Source organism: Dromaius novaehollandiae, chromosome W (assembly GCF_036370855.1).
Source record: "Dromaius novaehollandiae isolate bDroNov1 chromosome W, bDroNov1.hap1, whole genome shotgun sequence".
Lineage (NCBI taxonomy): Eukaryota > Metazoa > Chordata > Aves > Casuariiformes > Dromaiidae > Dromaius > Dromaius novaehollandiae.
Window position 1 is genome coordinate 14,057,282 of NC_088130.1, and position 20,973 is coordinate 14,078,254.

Below are 20,973 nucleotides of genomic sequence, written 5' to 3' on the forward strand. Positions count from 1 at the left end.
CGCACCAAACTCAACACAGTTTTCTGATTTTTTTTTTCCTGTCATCCTTTTAGGAATAAAAGGACGCAGGACTGGGGCATTAAGCTCATTCCCCTACAATCCCATCATACAGCACTTTTCACACATTTATCATTCCTCACTTAAAACATGCTAATTTTTGCCTTTAGAGATCTGGAAATGCTACCAAAATCTTCCTAGTGTAGACAAGGCTTTAGCCTTGGGAGGACATTTCCAACCATTGAGATCTAAGAGACTGCAGAATAGCTCTCACACGAATGATGGAGATTTTGGCTGGACTAGGCATGACATATGAAGAATAAAAACATTCCAGTGGATGCTGGCAGTAAGACTTCAGCTACGAAATGAGGAGGTAAGTGTCACCCTGAATACAGACCAACTGATTCAGAGAGCATGGACATGTTTCTGCCCCTTCTCTACTGAGGGGAGAAGAAAGGCAACATGACATGCAATGCCATAGAAGTTCAATTAAATGCGTGCAGCATGGTTCAGAAAACCACATTCAAGGGTAATATCCTGCCTCCTAGGGTGACTTCTTTCACTTCCATCAGAGTCTAAAACACATGTTGTTCGGCACTCATTTAGAGCCAAGGAGTTAGGGAGGTTTCCTTTCTGCATCAGAGCTTCATAACAACTGCTGCTTTCCCCATGGCTTTTGCTCTGGAGCCAAAATCTCCTCCAGGTCAAGCTCCTCTCTCCCAGGCACATCTGACAAACTATGTCAACAGTAACTTAATGCAAAGTCACAATTGTCAGAACAATGTACTTACCAAAGTCCACTTTAAGGGATTGCCTTAAAGCAAAGGAAGCTTGCCCAATGGCAGGAATTGTGCAATTACAATGCTTTCAGTGCCATTCTGTCCTCAGCTGAAAACTTCCCTGGCCACTAAAATATCTCCTCAAAAAACTTCTACAGATATTATGGAACTCTTCCCCTTTCAAAAAAGGGAACTTTTGATTAACATCATTTTTAGTTCTTAATAAATACTTATTTCTGAATTACTCTACATTGCATTTTTCCAGTTTATATATCTGCATATGGAGCTCACCTATTCCTTTAGGGATCAGAGTCCCTGTTGCTTTTAATGTCTATTTTTGAAGTGGCTGCAACTGTTTCTGTTTTTTATCATCTCGTGGCCCCCAACTTAAAACTGATAAACACTCTGTTGTTTTTCATATCAAAAGCCCTCAGCTTCTGTTTTAGTATTGTCTGCTGCCTCTTAGGCCATACAATGCCAATCAAAGCAAAACCTGAAAGTCTGCATTGCTGAACAGAAGCTACAAGGGAAATGGAGTGTCTAAATTACAGGACTAGTAGATAAGACAACTTACCATCCTTACATATGAACCTGGAGACACAAACAAAACCCCATTGGAATTGAGAAGATGCAGAGAAAGAAACCAAAGAGCATTGACTGTATCAAACATCTCCTAATCTTGTGCTAACAATATGCAAAGAGAAATCTTAGGCTTTCCAAAAGGCTTTTTCTTTCTCTTCTGGCTAATGGGCAGAGGCTAGAAAGATGGCAGCAGACGTCTGAGAAGAGATGAGAGGTAGGAGGGAGATGCAAGTCCCATCAGAGTGCCCTGTAGAGAGCATATGTAGGGTTTGGGCTCTTCTGTTGTTAAATGCTGTTGCAGGGGCCTGGAATAGTGTTTCCAAATGGAAAACACTTTTGAGAGCATCTGAAAAGCCATGTATAACTGCTCTGTCAAAAACACAAGGACAGGGAAAGCCACGGTTGTGTTATTAATATATGCAATGTTGGCAGTAAATCACTGTGCCTGTTTTACTGGATCATAGAAAGATGAACCAGGGCTTCCTTAGAAGCTAAGCTCCATTCAGCTCTCACACCCAGTGAACCATTTTTCGCAGGGGTATGAATTTTTAACTGAAACATTTGAAGTCTGACAGCCTTCCTGTAAACTCCTTTAAAATGAAATAAGGGATATTCTCTCAATTTAACATTTTCCAGTAATTTTACATGAGTAAACTGGTCTAGGGCATATTGATACTTGTGGAGCTGCGTACACACTGCAGCCTGTACCACTTTAATTATACTGGCATCAAACCAATACATTTTATAGAGCAAAGTGTATTTTGAACAGTACAAAGGTTCTGACCACAAAAATCCCGAGCAGCACAATTCAGCTCTGAAGCAGATACTAAGTGGATCCAGATTCCTCAGCCACCGGGGCCCATAGAAAACTCTGTAACACCAGTCGCTTTTGGCCTAAACATATGTTTAAGCATCACTGCAGCAGCACAGAGGGGCTGATACTGCTTGTGGTGTGTGACACCAAGTCCCCTTCTGCTCTCTTTACTGGTCATCTGCTTTGGATTCACTTCATGTTCACATTTTTCAACTCTTGGAAAAAAGCTTTGTTTTCTGTGACAGATATTCCAAGGCCCAAACTGAGGTAAACCAGTATTAAGGGATTGCAATCAAGATCAAGCAACATGATATTCACAGCCTAAAGCTCTGTTTACAATCTGGGGAAAGGGGAAATCCAAAGATGTATGTAAGGTCTCTTCCTAGATCTAGTGCATTTGCTCCTTGCCTCTTCATTATGGACCCAGAAGGCAGCAAATGTTCCTTCCCACCACCCGGTGAAGGAAAGAAGATGGAGTTTCTCTTCTGTTGAAAACACTAATTCTTCAGTATGGCAAGGTCTCCCGAAGATACCTGCTTCTTGTACACTATTTATTGCATAACACTCGATGTCACAAGTGCCTGCTAAATAATACCAAGTTTAAAATTTTGCCTGCTATAGCTTTTCTCCCTCTGCTTATCTTCCCCTAATACCCTTATTTATTTTCACCATAGTCTTTCTTTTCCTCCAAGCTTTCTCCCCAGATGTCTAATCACATACTTTTTCCTCTTTAAATTACATAATCCTGATCAAGTTAAAGCATGCATTCACTTTGAGCCATCCACATCGTATGTTACCTCTATCATTTTTTGCCCTCTGTTCTCTTCCAAGGCTCCTTGCTCTCTTCTGCAACCATCTTCTCACTTACCATCTGTCCTTTCATTCTTGCTTCTAGCAAAGCCAGCTTTGTCCACTATCACCCATAGTTACTTCCCCCCAAAAAGTGACTTTTGTTTGGCTTACTTGCAATGTTCTTGTCTCCATGCCTCCCAGAAGGACTATCAATCTCCAAGAGAAGATGCCTCGCTCTTCTACAAAAAAGCATTAGGCTTACCGGCCGAAATTTTGTGTAGCTCCAGCTACAAGCTGATGCAAATCATTTGCAATACTGGACTCCAGTTATTGACATGCATAAGACCGCTTCATTTTGACACTAACATATACTGTCAACAAAATGTTAGCCTGGTGGGGGGAATAAAGTAACAGAAGGAAGACCGGATAACTAGGGAATTACTCTGAGAGCAACTGGGAAGCAGAAGAATTGTGGAGAAAAGTTGGTGGCATTTGGTGGAAAGCACAGAGATGGGAATTGCTGGCCAGGGAAACAAGCTGTTGGGAAAGGGCTGAGCCATAGGAGAGGAAGGTGGCTGGTAGGCTGCTATCGTGAGAAGGTAGGCTGGTTACCTCTCTTGTCTTCTGCCTCTGCTGGTGCTGCTTGCCTTTATTTTTGCACGTTTTCCCTGCTGATTTTCAGCATCTGCCATGGTAGCCCCTGAAAACCTTGGAAGAGCTAAACACATCAAGTGCCTGCCTCCACCTCCTCTCTCCGCTTGACAACAATGCAGCCTTGTCAATGATCAAAGTTAACGCTGTAGTAAAATAAAGTTTATGTACAGTAACTACTCCTAAATGACCCCCTGCACAGAACATCCCACATTCAGTCCAGGCTGTCCTAGCATGCAAAAGGCAGCTGGATCAATGAGCCTCACAGCAGGAGCATGGAAACATTTCTGCCACTGCTCATGTTCAGGCTGGGACAGGGGGAGAACTTCTCTTAGAGCAGAGGTGGATTTAACTCTCTTCTCCGTCCCCTCCTCCCCCCAAATTATGGTGTAATGAATCCTGGCTTTATTCTGAATTAGCAAGGTGTTGGGGAAAAGTGCTTCTGTAACAAAAAGTTCTAGAAAAGTTTCATTTTGGACATTTTGTTTCAGTAACTCATAACTGAAAAGGGTGAATTTGGCTCTGTGTATTTATGGTGAAGCTTGAGCACCAAGGTTCCTCCTTAACATGCAGGCTCTCCCACCAGACACCTTCCATCATGTATTGTCAGTTAAAGCAGAAGAAACCACAGCACACCTTTCAAGAAGCAGGCCAACTAGAGAGAGGAGAAGGGGAGATGAAGCATGTAACATCAAAATAACTCCCATAAAATGACAAAACATTTTGATGTAAAATTACCAGGGTACTACTGAGCCAACACAGCTCTTCAGTTCAGCTCCTATACAGCAGCAGTGGTGCTTGCCCAGGACCTTCCCTTAACTGCTCACTGCAGATGGGGACAGGACCCCTGCTCAGCTTAGCGATCAGTAAGCATCTGTAATTACAGATCTCCCTTCCTCACTTTATTCCCCCACCAAGGAAACCCCACTACCCAAACCATAGGCATGGGCAGCACAGTGTCAGATAACACATTAATGATATGCACGTGCTTGTAAAATTGAATGACAAATGTCACACCTTACGTATTTGCTCGCTCTAACACTTTATTTGCTTTCTAGAAAACATAATGAAATGGAATGGGAACTGGGCCAGGAAGGTGAAATTAAGACGTACTAGTAAGAGATGTTCAGAAAAAAAAAAGGCTAAGGGAACAAGCAAGCAACTGTGGGCTCATGAAAGAAACCGTAAGTCCACTTCTACAAAGAATAGAAAGCAGTGTTTGAAGATGGGCCAGCAGCTTCTAGAAAGCAAGCATCAGCTAAATTGCTTAGTAACTAAAGAGAGGGTACCTGGACGTGAACCATAAACAAAAGCCTCCCATAGTGCTAATTCTAAATAAAATCTGCTATCAGGCCTAGAGCAGGTGCATACTCTGGCCTCTGAAGAGCACCTACCATACTTAGTGAGTAGCCTGTAGTCAAGACCAGGTCTGTGCATCTGATCACCTCTCACCCTAACTCCAGCATAGAAGTTCAAGTCAGCAACAGCCTTAACAGATCTCCTTTGTTCTTATTCCAGTATAAGCCCAACTTTTAAGTAAGCATGTTACAAGCACTGTACTTGTGCAAGGGCCTCTCCTCATTTTAGTTTGCTACATCTCCCAAGCACTACTTTACAATCTTCCCTAGTTAACAATAACGTACTTGCAAAAGTGCCATTTTCAGTCATGAAATACAGTAAAGGGTGATTTATAAGTAAGCACTTCTGAGTATAAGTAAGCACTTTTGAATATTTGGCTTCTCTGAATCTTTTTATGTCTCCACAGTAAGTCACAATTTCCATGCTGCTTTTCTCTCTATACGAGCAGACACAGATGTTTGTCAGAACTGCAGATGGTGGTGGAAGAGGATCTTTATCCTAGTCTTCTGCTGGTCTAAACAGCAGAGAAGAGTACTTGTTTTTGAAAGCTCAATTTATACTTCAACTGTCAGGACTATTTGAGTTCCTTCCATGTCTCTACTTTTGAGAGGTCCTGTCTAGTCTGCAGTAAAAGTTGGATACTATATGCATGTTTAACCTTTGCTGCCACTCATCCTCTCCTCCTCACAATTATACTGAAATTAATTCCATGTGTTTTTACAGCAAGTGTCCCAGAGGAGCTGAGTGGAAGCAAAAAAAACATGAGGAGCAGCAAGAAAGCTGGCAGCAATGCAAGGGTCCTATGCACAGCTAAGGAATGCTAAATAATGCTGGAGCTCCACTAAGTGACTTTGTGTGGATTTTCATGGTTAAATATACTATCCAGCTCAGAAGACTTACTGTACGCCTGGAGAGTTCTAAACATAGCAAGGATGCACCTGCCAATGAATCATCAGGTTACCAACTGGGACATGGGTATGGGAGACACACACTTCTGTTTACAGCCTATTTGCAGCAGCTGCTTTTATATACAAAGGGTTTTTTTCTTTTTTTTTTTCCTCCCTCTAAGAAAGGCTTTAGTTACTGGCCCATGAAGCTCTACTGGCCAGTATTATGATGATGTGGTACAGCTTTGCTGCTTGTCACACTGTCTGGGGAAAAGCAAGGAGCGACAGTATCATATTAAGGCTGGAAATGCTGAAAATATTGTCAATATTTACGGTCAATAGTGACAGAGCTCCAAGGGGAAAAGCAAACACTGATGACCCATCATCCTCCTTGGCTGTGCAACGTGGCAGGCCCGTATCCAGAAGAAGTAACTTCTGAAAAAGGAAGTACACTCTTGAAAGGAAAAGTCAGCCTGAAATGTAAGCAAAAAACCCAGAACTCTAGGAAGAAATCCCGCGAATTTCCAAGATGACAGCATTAAGAGATGCTGTCCAGCCATAGAAAAATTGACCTTAATTAACCATACAGGTTCAGGGTTCCTGTAAGCCAAGTATTTTGAAGATCAACAAACACATTTAAAACCCGGCTCTTGCAGCGAGGTGCACAGACAGGCCTTTTAGCTTTCGCAAAGCCTCAGTTACGCCAAGGAGACTCTTCCTGCCCACTCAGTCCCTGGACTACAGCCCGAGTTTCCGCACTCATTTAGTTCTTCTGTCAAATATTTGTGTATGGACACTAATGCTCATGGAGCTAATTCCAGGAACTCATTCCATAGTAAGACAGAGCTCCATTGATCAACAGTTGTCAGTATTCTGGCCTGTGATGTAGGAATACGTAGTTCTCTATTCCCTTAAAGGCTCCTTTATCTAAAATAAGAACTAAAGTATTTCTTCTCATTTTAATCTTTGAAACCTTTCAGAACCTAGCTTATATTTTGCACAGGGGTTCTTGTTCTATTTTTAACATATCATTTTCGTGTTAAAAGCCAGACATATCAATTCTATTGGAGAAGTCCATTGATAGAATGCTGTTAAGCAAAACTCCCACCCAAAATCAAAAGGATGCCAGACTTTGCATGAAATTCTACAAATGGCCACTTCTCCGGTGAAAATGAGGATGCTGCATATTTTTTCAGGTGCCATTTTGGGATTCATTCTTTTTTAAAGTATATTTTATATACAGATGGTAGTTTCAATTTCTTTACAAAACATAATCCTCACAATTCAGTATTAAGTTTAAAATTTTTTAATAGTTAACTGAATAACTGATATTTTATCTTAGGCATTCAATGTCCTATTGATAACATCTACTTTCAAATATTTAACAGCTGTAGCCAAAATTCCACTAGTGAAATTTATGGCTATTTGTCAAACAGTTATTGTGTGTACAATCACTCCAATGTAATTGAAGCCTTGTAAGTTAAAACCAGGAGGCTTTTACACGTGAAATCAGCAGGAATATTGTCTCCATCTATCAGCAAAAACATATCAAGTTTTATTTATAAAAAAGTTATACATTGCTTAGCTTTATTTCTACAAGCTAACTAGCTCATTCTTTCAAAAACCCCTGGCTTTGTCACTTTGCTGTGAAAAAACAAAGACCTCATCCTTCCAGGAATAGAAAATGGAACATTAGCTCAAAAATAATAAGTAACAATAATAAAGTACTTTACTATAAAATAGTATATTCTTTATGTTAACATCAAGTGTATTTTCACAAAAGAGAAAACAATGCACAGCTACTTACAAACCACTCTTTCCCCACACATCACTCATTCATTCAGAAAGTTTCCATTTCAATAGGAAAAGTTTGGAGTACGCCCTTAACTGAGTTAGGGCGCTTTTTACCAAAAGTAAATTCCAATTTTTGAAAAAAAAATAAACAGCCATAGAATTAGCATAGTGTAACTTAGAAAAACCAACAACTATATTTCTGATGTTACATGCTTACATTGGAGGAGCCCTTACTGATAAAATACAAGAAATATCCTTTTTTATTTAAAACTACTGCTGAGGAAAAGTAGTTTCTTTGGAGAAAGGCCGCTATAAAAGATTTGGAAAAAAAAATCATACATTTCAAATCTTTTATACTTTTACATAACTTTTAAGAACCAAAGCTCTTAATCATCAGTTCCTTGCAGGTTCTCATCTTTTACAGTTTTTAAGTCTGGAATGCCAAGTGTTCCAAAAAGGATCTACAAAAAGATTACATATATATACCTACACACACACACAGACACACATATATACACATATATGTCTGTATCATTGTTCGTCCATCCTTCCAACTCTCCGCCGCCGCCGACAGAACGCCTTTAGGTTCCATTTGCTTGTTTCCATCATAAAAGGTCCATTGTAGACAAACAACACTGTCATCTTGTCATTGTAAGTGAGATTCTGCAAGAGCTGGGGGAAAACACAAAAAAACAAAGTAAAAATAACAAGAACAGAAGGTGTTGCCCATTATCTAAAGAAGATGAAGGAGGTCTACATTAAAGCCTTAGACCTCAAAAGGTCAATATAGCAAGATCAATGTTATATCCTTTCTGACAGATGATGGTTAATTTGTTCCTACAAATGTCCAAAGAGACTCCACTCCTCCCTCAGACAGCCTATTTCCATGCATCACTGTTCTTACTATAAGAAAGTGTTTCTTCATATCTAATCTGCACCTTTTTGCTGTCTTCTGGAGTATCTCCAGCCAGCGTACTATTTTTATGATGTGTGATAGCTAAAGCTGGACACTCTTACCTTAGTCAAGGTCTTGTTAGTGGCAAGTGCAGCAAACTGATAAACTTCATGTATCTTGCAAGCTATATGGCTATTGGTACTGCTAAGGACAGCAATTTACTTGCAACTCATGTTCAACTTGTGATCTGCTATAATTTCTCTCCCCCCAGTCGTTTAGGCATTTACACCCTAGACCGGATGTTGTTGTTGATTATTCCCATTTAAATACCAAGACCTATGCTTGTCCCTGCTGAAATGCATCCTGTTTTCAAATAAAATTATCTAATCTAAGATTGTTTTGAATTCTAACCTTGCTTTACAGCAAAGCTGCAATCACTCCCAACATGGTGGTTATTTGCAAGTTTAATAAGCATACTCTATTTCTTCATAGACTGGTATTAAAAACACTGATTTTCAAAGCAAAGACTCACTCCTGAAAAATACATTCAGTTCATCTGTTCATTTTGATAGTGAATCATGACTTTTCAGAAAACAATTTTCCTAATCAACTCTATTGCATATTAATCCATACCCTTCCCCTCTGTAGTTTGTTTAAAAGAGTATCCGGGGAAGAGTATCAAAAAACATACTGAAAAATCAAGATAACAGTTTCTCCTGCATCCACAGGATACATAAAAGGAATTTAGATTAGTATGACAATTTGTTGCCTGTTATTCCATATCTCACTTTCTAATAAGGGCTAGGGCTACAGTAATTTGTAGTAATTTGTAGCTAGGGCTACAGTAATTTTTCCAGAAACTGCAGGAAAGTCACTAGAACTGCAAGGTCTGGCTTTTGCCTCAGCTTGCTCTCAGCAGCCTTTTAATTACCCTCTGATGCAGCTCACCTGAACCATCTCATCAGCTAATATGAAGCCTATAATCAGCTTTATATGAAGTGCATTCTCAATACTGTTCTTTGTGGTAGGCCATTACAGCTTCACCAGAGGTTATTGTGCTAATCACCTACTTGTGGTTGATCTTAGTAAACAACAAAAAGCAATCCCCCCCCAAAAAAAACAATAAAAAGCCCCCATCTTCAGCTATCTCTTCCTGCTGAATAATGTTCTGACACAGCCCTTGATCTTCCTCTTACCATAAATGTTAAATGGAATTTTTCTTTTAAACCTCTGAAATTTCTTGTTTCCTGTTTCTCATTTTCACTCTAATTTTTCTGGTTAGCACTACATGCTTTATTTTCTTGCTTATCTATTCTTAGTAATTTAACAGTGAACAGAACTTTTAAAACTGACTTGTAACCCTAGACAGTTGTCTTCTACAGCCCATTTTTGTGGGAAGCACTGCTGCTGGTAGAACTATCTCTATCCTTAAAAAATCCAAATCAACTCTTATTTCTCAAAGTAGGAGAGAATGTAGAAAAGCAGAGCCAATAATATGGAGAACAACCACCAAAGGGGAAGATCACAAATACAGAACAAGTAGGACAAAAGTAATACAGAAAAGAAATGAGCAAACTGTGTGGAGATAAGGAAACTGCAAGATAGAAGGAACAGCAAGCACCACCTTTTGGCTATTATCAGTCAGCTAAATCCTGCAGGTGGGTTTTCACAGGTCCTTCAATTGCTCTTTAAAGAAAATTTAAAGAAAACAATGGCAGCCAGATCTTTTAAAATGCAGAACTGATATCTTAATAAGAAGTGCACAGATTATTAGTGACCACTTGCCTCCTTGGTGTATAAGTAATCTTTACTAGTTCGACCTCTCTTGTTTTGAGTTGAAAATAACATTAGCCTCTGTTAACGTTAGCTTCTGGTGCAGACTGAACAGCCACCTTATTAGTATTTTAAGGCATGTTATCTTCACCTAATGAGTCAATAATCCAGTTTTTGGTTTTAACATCAGCACATGACTAAGCACCAGTCATCCCTGGTTGAAAAGCTCTCCTCAAGCCTTCTTCCATGGAACACAGCACTGGCCCTTTCTAAGCTTATATGCCTCAGTCTATTACTTGAATCATTTTCTCCTCATTAATGCAAGACTCCTGCAGTTCTTTGGGTATCAGCAACCTCTCTCAAGATCATTATCTGACTTGCCTGAGAGTTGGTCTCTGCTACTATCCATATTCTGTGAGAGGTAGGGGTGTTACATTTGACAGCCTTATTACACAGTATCCCTATCCACTGGTGGTTAACTTGTGATGCTTCTACAGAAGCCACGAGTTCCAAAATATATTTATTGTAAGATAAGCCTTGGTGTAGGTTGTCTGAATTCTGGCCTGGACTGTCCTTAAAATGGACAAACTCTGTTACACTGCATCCATTTAATATTAAATTCTTAGGTGAAACAAACCAGAAGCAAGTGATACATGTTTACAGGGTTATTGTCACACAAAACTCATCTCTCATACACATTAAACTTTCATTTCCTATCACATACCTTTGGTGTAATAAAGAAATACTGAGATGTGCTTTCTTTACAAGCAGTTTTCACAACCATTTCAAAAACTCTTCTCTCATTGACTGGATCCATTCCCTTAAAAAGGAAAAGGAAAAAAAGAAAAAAGTCTGTTCCCTTGACTATTTCGTAAGCATCTGTATAACAAAACTTTATTTATTGTGCTATTGATTCTTACCTGATTTATTTCATCTACAACCCTAAAAGGACATCTGTTGAGTTCCTGTAGAGCCATCAGGTACAACATAGTTGAAACACTTTTCTCACCTCCACTCTGATGATAGGGAGTCAATTCATGAAGTTCAGTGCTACTACGAAATTTGACTCTAATGCGAATCCCATATTTGTCATACTCCTCCTATAAAAGTAAGTATCTATTAAATTCAGCTTCTCTGTATTACAGCTTATTTGATAAGAAAAACACAAATGAAAGGAAATCTACATCCTACATTCTACAAGTGTCTACAAGCTACTCAGGGTCAACCTAATATTGATATATTTGCTCTGTTTCATAAGGTTTCCCAGACTTTGATCTGTTCTTGTTAGATAGAGATTTTTTTCCACACCACTCTCTCCCCACAACAATGATTTATTCATTTCTGAATTCCTAGTAAGAAAGATTTCAGATGCATTAAGGACTTGACAACAAATACATGTCTTGGCCAGAAAAAGAGGAGAGAGAGCAACACCACCAGAAATTCCACTGATTCAAGAAATGCATCAGGGTGCATAATGCTATCAGCTTAAACAGTGGGGGGGATAGCCAAAAAAAAAAAGGTTAAGCTCCCAGGGAAACATCTGATACTTTCCAAATGCAAGCACACTAATTAAATCTTTCTGAAACTTTATTCCAAAATACATTTCCTCCACTAGTAGATGAGATACAAAGCCCGTACAAAATCCACCATGACAGCAATTTCCATCTGTGGAGTCAAGAAAACTGCACACAGGGGTTCTGATTCTGTCCTTTTCTTTAACAGAAGATTGACGCTTGAGAATGGTCTGAGCCCATGAAGCATAGGTCTGGGCATAACAGTTGTGGTTGAAAAGAAGGCCCATGCAAGAAAACCCATTCATGACTGGAAGAAAAAAGTATCTCTGATCTTTCTGAAGTCCAAGTAAACTTAGTGCAGGAACAGGGATATAATACCCAGTGCAGAAAGTCCACATTGATTGCTTACAACTTGGTCTACATAAGACACAATCTTTATCTGTACCTATCATCTTAATGAGAGCTATAGTGAGGATTCAAAGCTTCAAGAATTTGGGTTCTGGGAGGTTAATGTCTATTTGTATTTATTGTGGAACTAGAAATCCTGCACTTTGAGGCCATCCATGCATGTTCTTCATTCTCCAAACAGTACACAATACTAACGCCTAGAGAAGAAGAAAGGAGTGAATGAGACTCCCTGATTATTACTTGCAGAATACTTCCAGTTTTAGAAAGGAGGGTTGCAGCAAGAAGACAATGAGCAGCCCATCCCACAGAAGCTGGCACGCGCCAGACCGGTTCAGGTTGCCACATACCACAGACATCAAAAGACATATGAGTCTTGGTGATCCAGCAGAGGAGAGTCCCTGGATAATGGTAAGGTTGGCTTCTGTGATGTGCAGCAAGGTCCAATAGTTGCCATGAAGTAGATAAACCATACCCCCTTAATTGTCTTAATAAATTTTAAGTCTGTAGGAACAATACTTGGCTGCTTTGCTACCCTCATGTCTTGCTTGGGATTACTAATGTACATGCCATGTAAGATCTAATATTTGAGAATATTTGAGAGGACATCAGCTGATCTCCTAGGCCAGGAGAACAAGCCATCTTTTGGAGTTCCTGATGTTTTATTACAACTGTAGACAGACAAACATCCTCAGGACTGCAAACTTTACAGTCTTATACTAGTATTTATTTTCATATACTACAAATCTCTGGTGCTTCTGGTTTATGAGTATTATAGATACACACAACCGTGAATCCTTGAGGCCAAGACAAATGCATAAGGTCTTTGTGAGAGAATAAACGTGATTCAGCATAATTACAAACTCAGTTTGCATAAGTACATGATCTTTCCAGTTTTGAAGACAGGTTACCTTTCTCATCCTCAGTGTCTCCTCTGCTGGCAATGGTTTGGCAGTTCCAAGGAAAACTAGAGCACCACAAGGATGAGTGCTATACAATTACAACTGACATTCTGGAGCAAAGCAATACTAACTACAACTTATACCATTTGCAAGATGGTTTTGCTTACCATTTCATTCTCCCCCACTATTGGAAAAATTCTTCTTTTGCATCTAATGCAGACAACACTTCTCAGATTTGCAGACTGTACCTTGATAGCCATGCCTGAAAATCAGGAACCTAAGCTGCAAAATCACAGAGCATGCTTTCAAAACAAACAAGTGCTGCTGTGTTGACCTTTTTGGGGGTGGTATTTTGCTGAGGGGAGCTAATGAGAGACTCTCCTATTCAGCAGAGATAACAGCACCATCACTTAGATGAACTCTTTCCATCTGAGTAGGATTTGGTACTTGATTGTCAGCTCAGTCTCAGCAGACCCACAGTCTGACTTGCTTATGAACAGCAACACTTAAAATATCAATGTGAAAAAATATCCATAAGTTAATGATTTAATTCCTGTTTGTTCTCTAACAGATATTTGCAGATCTTTTGCTACACTCTTTGGAAAATGACTCAGCTTCCTGTGAGACACCAAGAACACGGCCACTTCACATAAGGAGAAATATAAGGCCTCTATGTCCTCTATAGTTTCAGATGCATTGACACAGGCTGAAACTAGGCTGGGAGAAGTTTACAAAGGCATAGGCTGGCAAAACCTCTAGTAAGAAACACCTGGGCTACACCACAGCCACAGTGGTATCATAAAGTCAGGACTTTGTTGACAGGCTGCTGGGGATTATATTTCATACAGTGGCCAGGTATTCCAGGGCCTATCAAGGATGATGGTCAAAACTCCCTGTGCAAAACTGAGGCAGGTGAGGATTATCAGTGCAAGCACTCAAATTCTGGCTATCAAGTGCTACCAAGGAAACTCTGAAGGTTCACTGGGGTTTCTGCTAGGATGTCAAGGGAGGACCCAGTGAAGCGTTTCACACAGCAGGTCCTAGCACAAGGGAGGGCAGACATCAGAAGAACTCAAGGTTCCTAAAGGACGGCAAGGTAAGCTGACAGAGGCCTGACCTTCAGTACCACAGAAATATTTGTAACAATGATAATTCTGCCTAGAGGCTCTCTCCTTCGATATTTACAGGTCAGGGCCAAAGAGCCTCCTGCAGAGAGGCAGGGTAAGGAATCCAGGCTCCAGAACAGATTATCTGCCTCTCTGTATCAAGGTCTTGATTTCTTGGGGAAAAGCTATGTACCATCATTGGCAGTGCACCACTAGTTTACCTCTTATATTATTTGTAAAATCTTCGCAAGAGGAAAAACAGGACCTTCCAAGAAAGATATTCAGGACAATCCAGACTCCCTTTGCCTTTAAACTGTTTTGCACTGTTTTTCTGTGTATGCTCTCCCAACTTATTTTTTTATTTTTAGATAAAAGACAGTATTTGTTTAACATGCATCTGACTCTACAAGTAACTATCATAAAGAACTGAAAAGCCCATGTTTTAACGCACTGTTTCACAACACTAATTTCTATATAAACAAACCTTTTTATACATTGCTCATGTAAAGAGCTTTTTCAGTTATGTTTCTGCCCCCAGTAATAACTACCACTTTAAATACTTTAAGAAGAACTGCTTGAGTAATTTACAACAGCAAAAAATGTTTAAGTGTCAACTTTCACTGTTGTGGAATGTATGCATCACATAAAACAGTCTTAAAATCATCACTACAGAGATCAATTTTAAACAAAATATCCAATTTCAAGTCAGCCCACTCCACTGAATATCTCTTCCCCAAGGCACTAGCGAGGCTTTAAACTTTTCATCAGAGGTAAATCCTGCCTATAAATGTTACTGATGGCATAACAGGCTGGTCCAAATGATTGCTACTGCTCCAGAACAGTCAAAATGCCAACAGACTTGAAAATAACCACATGTAGAAGCAAATCAAATAGCCAAATATGGTACAAATAGCCACTATATGGTAACAGAACAGCACAAATTAGCCAAAAAATCAGAAATAAATCACTAACAGAATAAATCTGAGTTACAGCTAAAGTAAATATGATGCTCCTAATGGAGCATTGTAAGTCAGGGAAAAACAAGGGAAAAAATCAGAACTAAGATGCCCACTTCAACCTGTTACAGTGAAAAGATGGAAGCTGAGACAGTATTCTTAAAATTTAGATAAATGCACAGCTCAAACACTTGCTGCTTTCCCCAAAGGGTATTGCTTTGGCAGAAGGCAAAAATATTTCCAGAAAGTTAAAATCTAAAAAGCATTCTCAAAATCAACCTTTGGTGAAAAGATAAAAGACAGCAATTAAGTCTTAGAGAAAGATGATTGTTTATTCAGTTGCAGGAAGCTTCCAAAAGTCAATAGAGTTGAACATCTATGCAACTGGACAAAGATTTATTTTGCTTTGGTCAGACTGATCAGTCAGTTCTACTATTTCAAGGAAGTTTATTAATTAGTTAAAAACATGAAGAACCTTTTAAAAGATCATCTTTCCTATAATCCAAATGCCAAGTTATTATTTTTGTCTCTAGCAATATTTCAAGTGCAGGAAGATGCATGAAAATGTGAGTTTGTTATTCTTCTGCATGAAAATTATATCATACCTCATTTTCTACATGAAGATCAACTTCACCAGCGCACTGCATAGAACTAAAAAAGTTACTGAACTTCTCATTGATTTGCTCCACCAGCTTTTTCAAGGGGTTTAGCCATCTTTCTTTGACCTAGAAGTAGAAATATTCATGTAAAAACATATTTAACTGAATTTTTCTTTACTAATAGCAATTAAGTACAAAAATACTATAATTACAGAAGTTAACACCTAGCTTACACTCAAGAAAACTTTAAATGTTACCCGAAACATACATATTTATATTTTTCTACATATATTGTATTCTAATAAGGACACACAGCACAGAGGTGCTAATTTCAACTATTACCTGTGAAATATTTTGTTTATAGTTATCCAATACATTTTTCTTTTCCTCTAGTTCTTCCATCAGCTGTTGTATTTCTTGTGTCCGCTTATTGTATTCTTCAACAACCTGCCAGAAGGGAAAAAAAACAAGCAGTCAACAAAATGTTTATCATTTCTAGCCTTGACTGTAAAAATATCACACTGCACTGATTCTGTTCAAATACAATTACATAGCCTATTGCACTGTATACTGAACAAGATACGTTCCTAGTTTTAAACAAAAAAAACCCTGTAAAGCATTGCTTATTTCAGGTTACTGCAACTTTTTTTCTTTGAATGCACAGAACACACTTCCTTTGGAAGAACCTACTTAAAATTCTAATAGATGCAGAATCTGGCATTTACAGCACATTGTTCCTGCTGTCTAGCTTATTATACCACAAGATCTAGTACAGAGTGGGAAGCAAATACAATACAGGTGGAGGGGGGGGAAGGGAGCAGGGAGAGAAAGCAGGGAACATACTGAAGCATTCAGGCCTGTGAAACAGGAGGCCCTGGATTTCTCCTCATTCAGGAAAGCATCAATTTCCTCCAATGTGTTCGGAAGAGCCTGAAAAGCCTACAAGAGAAAGGACACATGTTTTACAGCAATGCTAATGAAGTAGTGAAGTTTACTAAAAAGAAATTAAGTAAGCCAGACAGGATTAGATTACTTTTATTCAGGATGCCAGATATTCAAATTTACGACAACAAGATTCCATCACAAAGTATTCTGGACTGAGAAAGAAGACAGACTGCAGTGTTACTACAGATGCATAATTGCTCCTTAGTTGCCTACCTTGTGCACGTACAGATGCTCACAGATGTAGTATAAGCTAAGGGCTATGCTAGTTAAGCCATACAAATACTCTGAAGGCTGGGAAGACCTCCAGGTAGGCAGGCCAGATTGCAGTGCTTTTGTGTTGCTCCATTAGGGCAATAAGCTAGAAGAATATGGCCTCAAACTATTTCTATTAATAGAAGAATGTGGATTTTAATTGAAATTTCGGATCAGATTTCCTCTCCCCTCTGCACAGAGCAAAGCAATAGTCATAGGATACCCCAGCTTTTATTAGCTCACTATTTAAAGGTGCTTTAAAAGGGTAAGCAACAATACACAAGTCAATAGTACCAGAAATTCACAACACCCCTTAATGGTACACTACTAGCATTAAATATATAATACTCTTTTCTGGAAACATGATAATGGTGCACATTATACAAAATTTAAGAAATATGTGGAGATTCATTTTTTGTACGTACAGTTTGAAATTCTTTTGGAAGATGTTGGTCCGGACTCAGTTTGCACACCTGTCGAGCTTTTTTCAGCAATTCCTTGCAGTTCTCTATAAGAACACGCTTCCTATCATCCAGTTCACAAAATCGTTGCTATTAGAAGAGATATTGAAATACACATTATTTTATTTTACATTAAATTTCCTATTGCTTTCCACTACTGTCTGTGACCTTGCATTACATTTCACTGACTCCTTAAGAGAGAGCTGAACATTTAAACGTTACAAGTCATTTGCACACCTTCTAACTCCAGTTCTAACCAGAGATGACACTAGCATACCACCAAGAGACATCACCACAATCAGGGAAGGCACATGAAATCACACTATTTCAAGATTGAAAATCTCAGTTTCAACACACAGAACTCATTCTGCCTTTCTGCTCAAAGTCAACAGATGCCAAGGTAAACTGATCAAAAGCATCCTCTTGTAATATGGCTAAATTTATTTTCTCTCAACTAGACAAGTGTGTATGTAGATTCAACATATGTCTAAAAATAGATTATTTTACAGTAAATTTCCTATAAGCCAAAGCATAACTACTGTGAGCCTTCTTTTTTCATTACCTCCAATTTAACTCTATTCATCTACTTGGGATAACATAGTGGACCTGATTTACACTGAATGGTATTTTATTCAAAACTGTACAGCCCCACAGTTATATAATCAGAAATAATTCCTTTGCTGTTTCCTATTCCACCTCTATAATACAACTAGCAAAACACCAAAAAAAAAAAAAAATCACCAACACACCCACAATTTCTATACTGGTATTGTAAAGTAAGTGAAAAGCAGATACAGTATTTGTTCTTGAACAGTAGCCTAAGACTAAACTCTTTGGAACTTACTATGGGTAAGGTGACCAGACCAGCCCCATGACTTTTACAATGCTATGCTATCACAACAGTAGCCAAAATACAATGCTACTATTTCATAAAACAATAAGCTACAGATTATTATGAAACTGCAGTATCCAGGAAAAAAGCTTGGACAGCTTTAAGTATCTCTTCCCCCTGCCACCAGAAATCTCACTTACTTATCTGCGCACATCCCCTCCCTACCTCAGGCCTGCCACTTGCACACGCTGAAGAAGTAGCGTATGGGAATAACCACTTGTTGCTGTCTTCCCGCTCAGGTGAACACTCAGCTGCAGATAGCTGGGAACTGCCAGCAACTTTGAAGTGGAAAGGAGCATATACCAATAGACTGGGAATCTTTAATCCAAAAGATATTTTACTATATGTTTAGTCAATGATTATACAAGCAATTCATCCTTCTGATAGACATTTACACCGTGGGAAGGCACTGTTACTACTTTTACTGCAGGCACAAAATTGTAAGTTAAAAGTCATGTCCACAATATTTTGCTTCCAAACTTCTTTCTGACAGTTTGGGAAGTTTAACTATGTTCCCATGCTTTGGAGAGCTTTATCTCCCCATTTTTGTGTGTGGGGGTATTTTAGTTAAATATGGGAGCCCTCCAGTGGCAAAATTTTCTTGAAATGTTCATCATTTGGAGAGTACACAGTTGCACCATGTTTATTCCACATTTTTAAAATATTCAGCCACTGACACATAGCTCATATTACTCACATTACACACTAATTACATTATTAATGTCTATTTCCTAAATAAAACAGAAGCAGTTACAACAGATACGATCATGAGTGATCGCCAGTGGAGTTCTCATGCTCAATCAAAAATTTGGGTGGATGTTTTGTATGGCAGATATCAACTCAGAAATCTCATTTTCCCTTTCTTTCACAGAGCATTAGGAAACAGATTCTTCATTAGAGTTAAGCATTTCACGATCTTTCCAAACACACTGTAACGATATATTTTTATACTGCGTTGATGTTTGCAGAAAGGTAAAACAAATAGCCATCATTTAGATTTTTCTCCACTTCCCTCCTTCTCTAGCATTAGCCTTATGGAAGTGCCACACAGGGGCAAGAAGGACTGGCATTAAAGCTATACAGATAATACAGCCACAAGGGGAGGACAGCCCTTTTAGCCACAGCCAAGTTATGTCATTCTGAATTAACATAAATACAACTGTATACCACAATGTATATGTTCCATTACATATCTGTATATGCCCTGTATTAAATTTAAAACACAAAGAAGCTTCTAAATTGAAACTACACTGTATTTTGTATCCCAGAACTTTAAAAGCCCATTGGCTTCATTTGAAATGCATGTGTTTGACTTCATGATAATGAAGGCAAAGGATCCAGGGTAAGGCAACGCACACATGCTTTTTTCATACAAGAAGCATCAGTTTTATAGTCATGCCTCTGATCATTTCCAGAGCCAAAGCCAATTCTCAATCATCTGAAGTAGGAAACCTCAGCTTTCAACCGTACATAAAGCTCCCACTTCAAGCCCTGCAGAGCTGTATGAAATAGGGTTTTATGTTGATTTCTAGGCACTGAAAATCTGAAATAGATTCAACATTGAATATGCCTGACCTAAGCCCGAGGCAGGTAAAATTTTTCAGGGTGGGAAGAGGAGAAAACATGTTTGGGAAGAGAAAAATCTCAACACGCAACAGGAAGACTGGAAAACAAGACATCTGATGTGGTTGAGCAGCACGTACTAGAATAAACGCACTGACAGGTCAACAGCAAGGTAAGTCTCAATTTTCATTCAGCTTTGTCACTTGATTGTAATATCCACAATAAGTCTATGTTTAAAAAAACAAAAAAACCCACAAAGTGCTGACTCCAGCTCCCTCTTACCTATTCAAAAGTGCATGGCAATGCTAAAGGTTCCTGTTGATTTTCTGAAGACGCTTTAATGAAATCCACCTAGATATAAAAGTAACTAAGTAGAAAGAACTGTTTTGGACAGAGGAGCTACTAGGGAAAATCCTAGTGCAGAGAGAGCTTTAAATTTGTTTCAGCCAAGAGCATAAGAACCAGCTTCGAAAGAGCTATATCTGGGTACGTCAGGAAAGTTTGATACTAGCGTGGGGCTGCGGTTACAGCTTACTGGAAGGCACCTACCAAACAGTAGAAGCCGCTGACATTCCGTATTCATGAGCAATTTGTATTCTGTTGTGCTCATCAACGGTGCAATTGGTTTTGTGCAAAATGAGAAGCTGGTTTAAGAAAATATAGTTACCAGAAGCCAATGTTTTCTCATGAATTTGTGTTTGAACGCATGCTCAGTGACAGTATTTAATTATTTAAAGTTTGGAAATTTATACATAGAAAAACAGAATCTGCATTTTCTTAAAATCTGGCTTAAGAAGTAAATGCTGCAATGTACATTCTCAGTATTAATACCAATTATTTAAACAAATTTGTACCAAATGAACCTAAAAATTAACAAGCTATCAAAGCAAGACAATTAGCAAGTCTCTTTCAAATAATCATTATAAACACGAAGGCGACTGTGCCAATTATCTAATGAGCAGATGGGGCTAACAATCCTCCCTAATGTTGAATGTGGGTCACAAACACAGATTTGCTTCTTAGGCTCATTAAATAAATTAAATACAAGAAGTTGT

General features: G+C 38.8%; 1 protein-coding gene across 1 annotated transcript in view; it reads right to left on the reverse strand.

Moving 5' to 3' along the window:
• Positions 1-7,151: 7,151 nt before the first annotated feature.
• Positions 7,152-20,973, reverse strand: part of LOC112981861 (structural maintenance of chromosomes protein 5) — a 54,933-nt gene continuing 41,111 nt past the window's right edge. The window contains exons 18-24 of the mRNA XM_026097836.2: positions 17,428-17,553; positions 16,649-16,744; positions 16,148-16,252; positions 15,812-15,931; positions 11,244-11,423; positions 11,048-11,143; positions 7,152-8,327 (exon numbers count right to left, since the gene is read on the reverse strand). Of these exons, the coding sequence (XP_025953621.2) occupies positions 8,187-8,327; positions 11,048-11,143; positions 11,244-11,423; positions 15,812-15,931; positions 16,148-16,252; positions 16,649-16,744; positions 17,428-17,553 (864 nt within the window). The 3' untranslated portion in view covers positions 7,152-8,186. The remainder of the gene's footprint in view (positions 8,328-11,047; positions 11,144-11,243; positions 11,424-15,811; positions 15,932-16,147; positions 16,253-16,648; positions 16,745-17,427; positions 17,554-20,973) is intronic.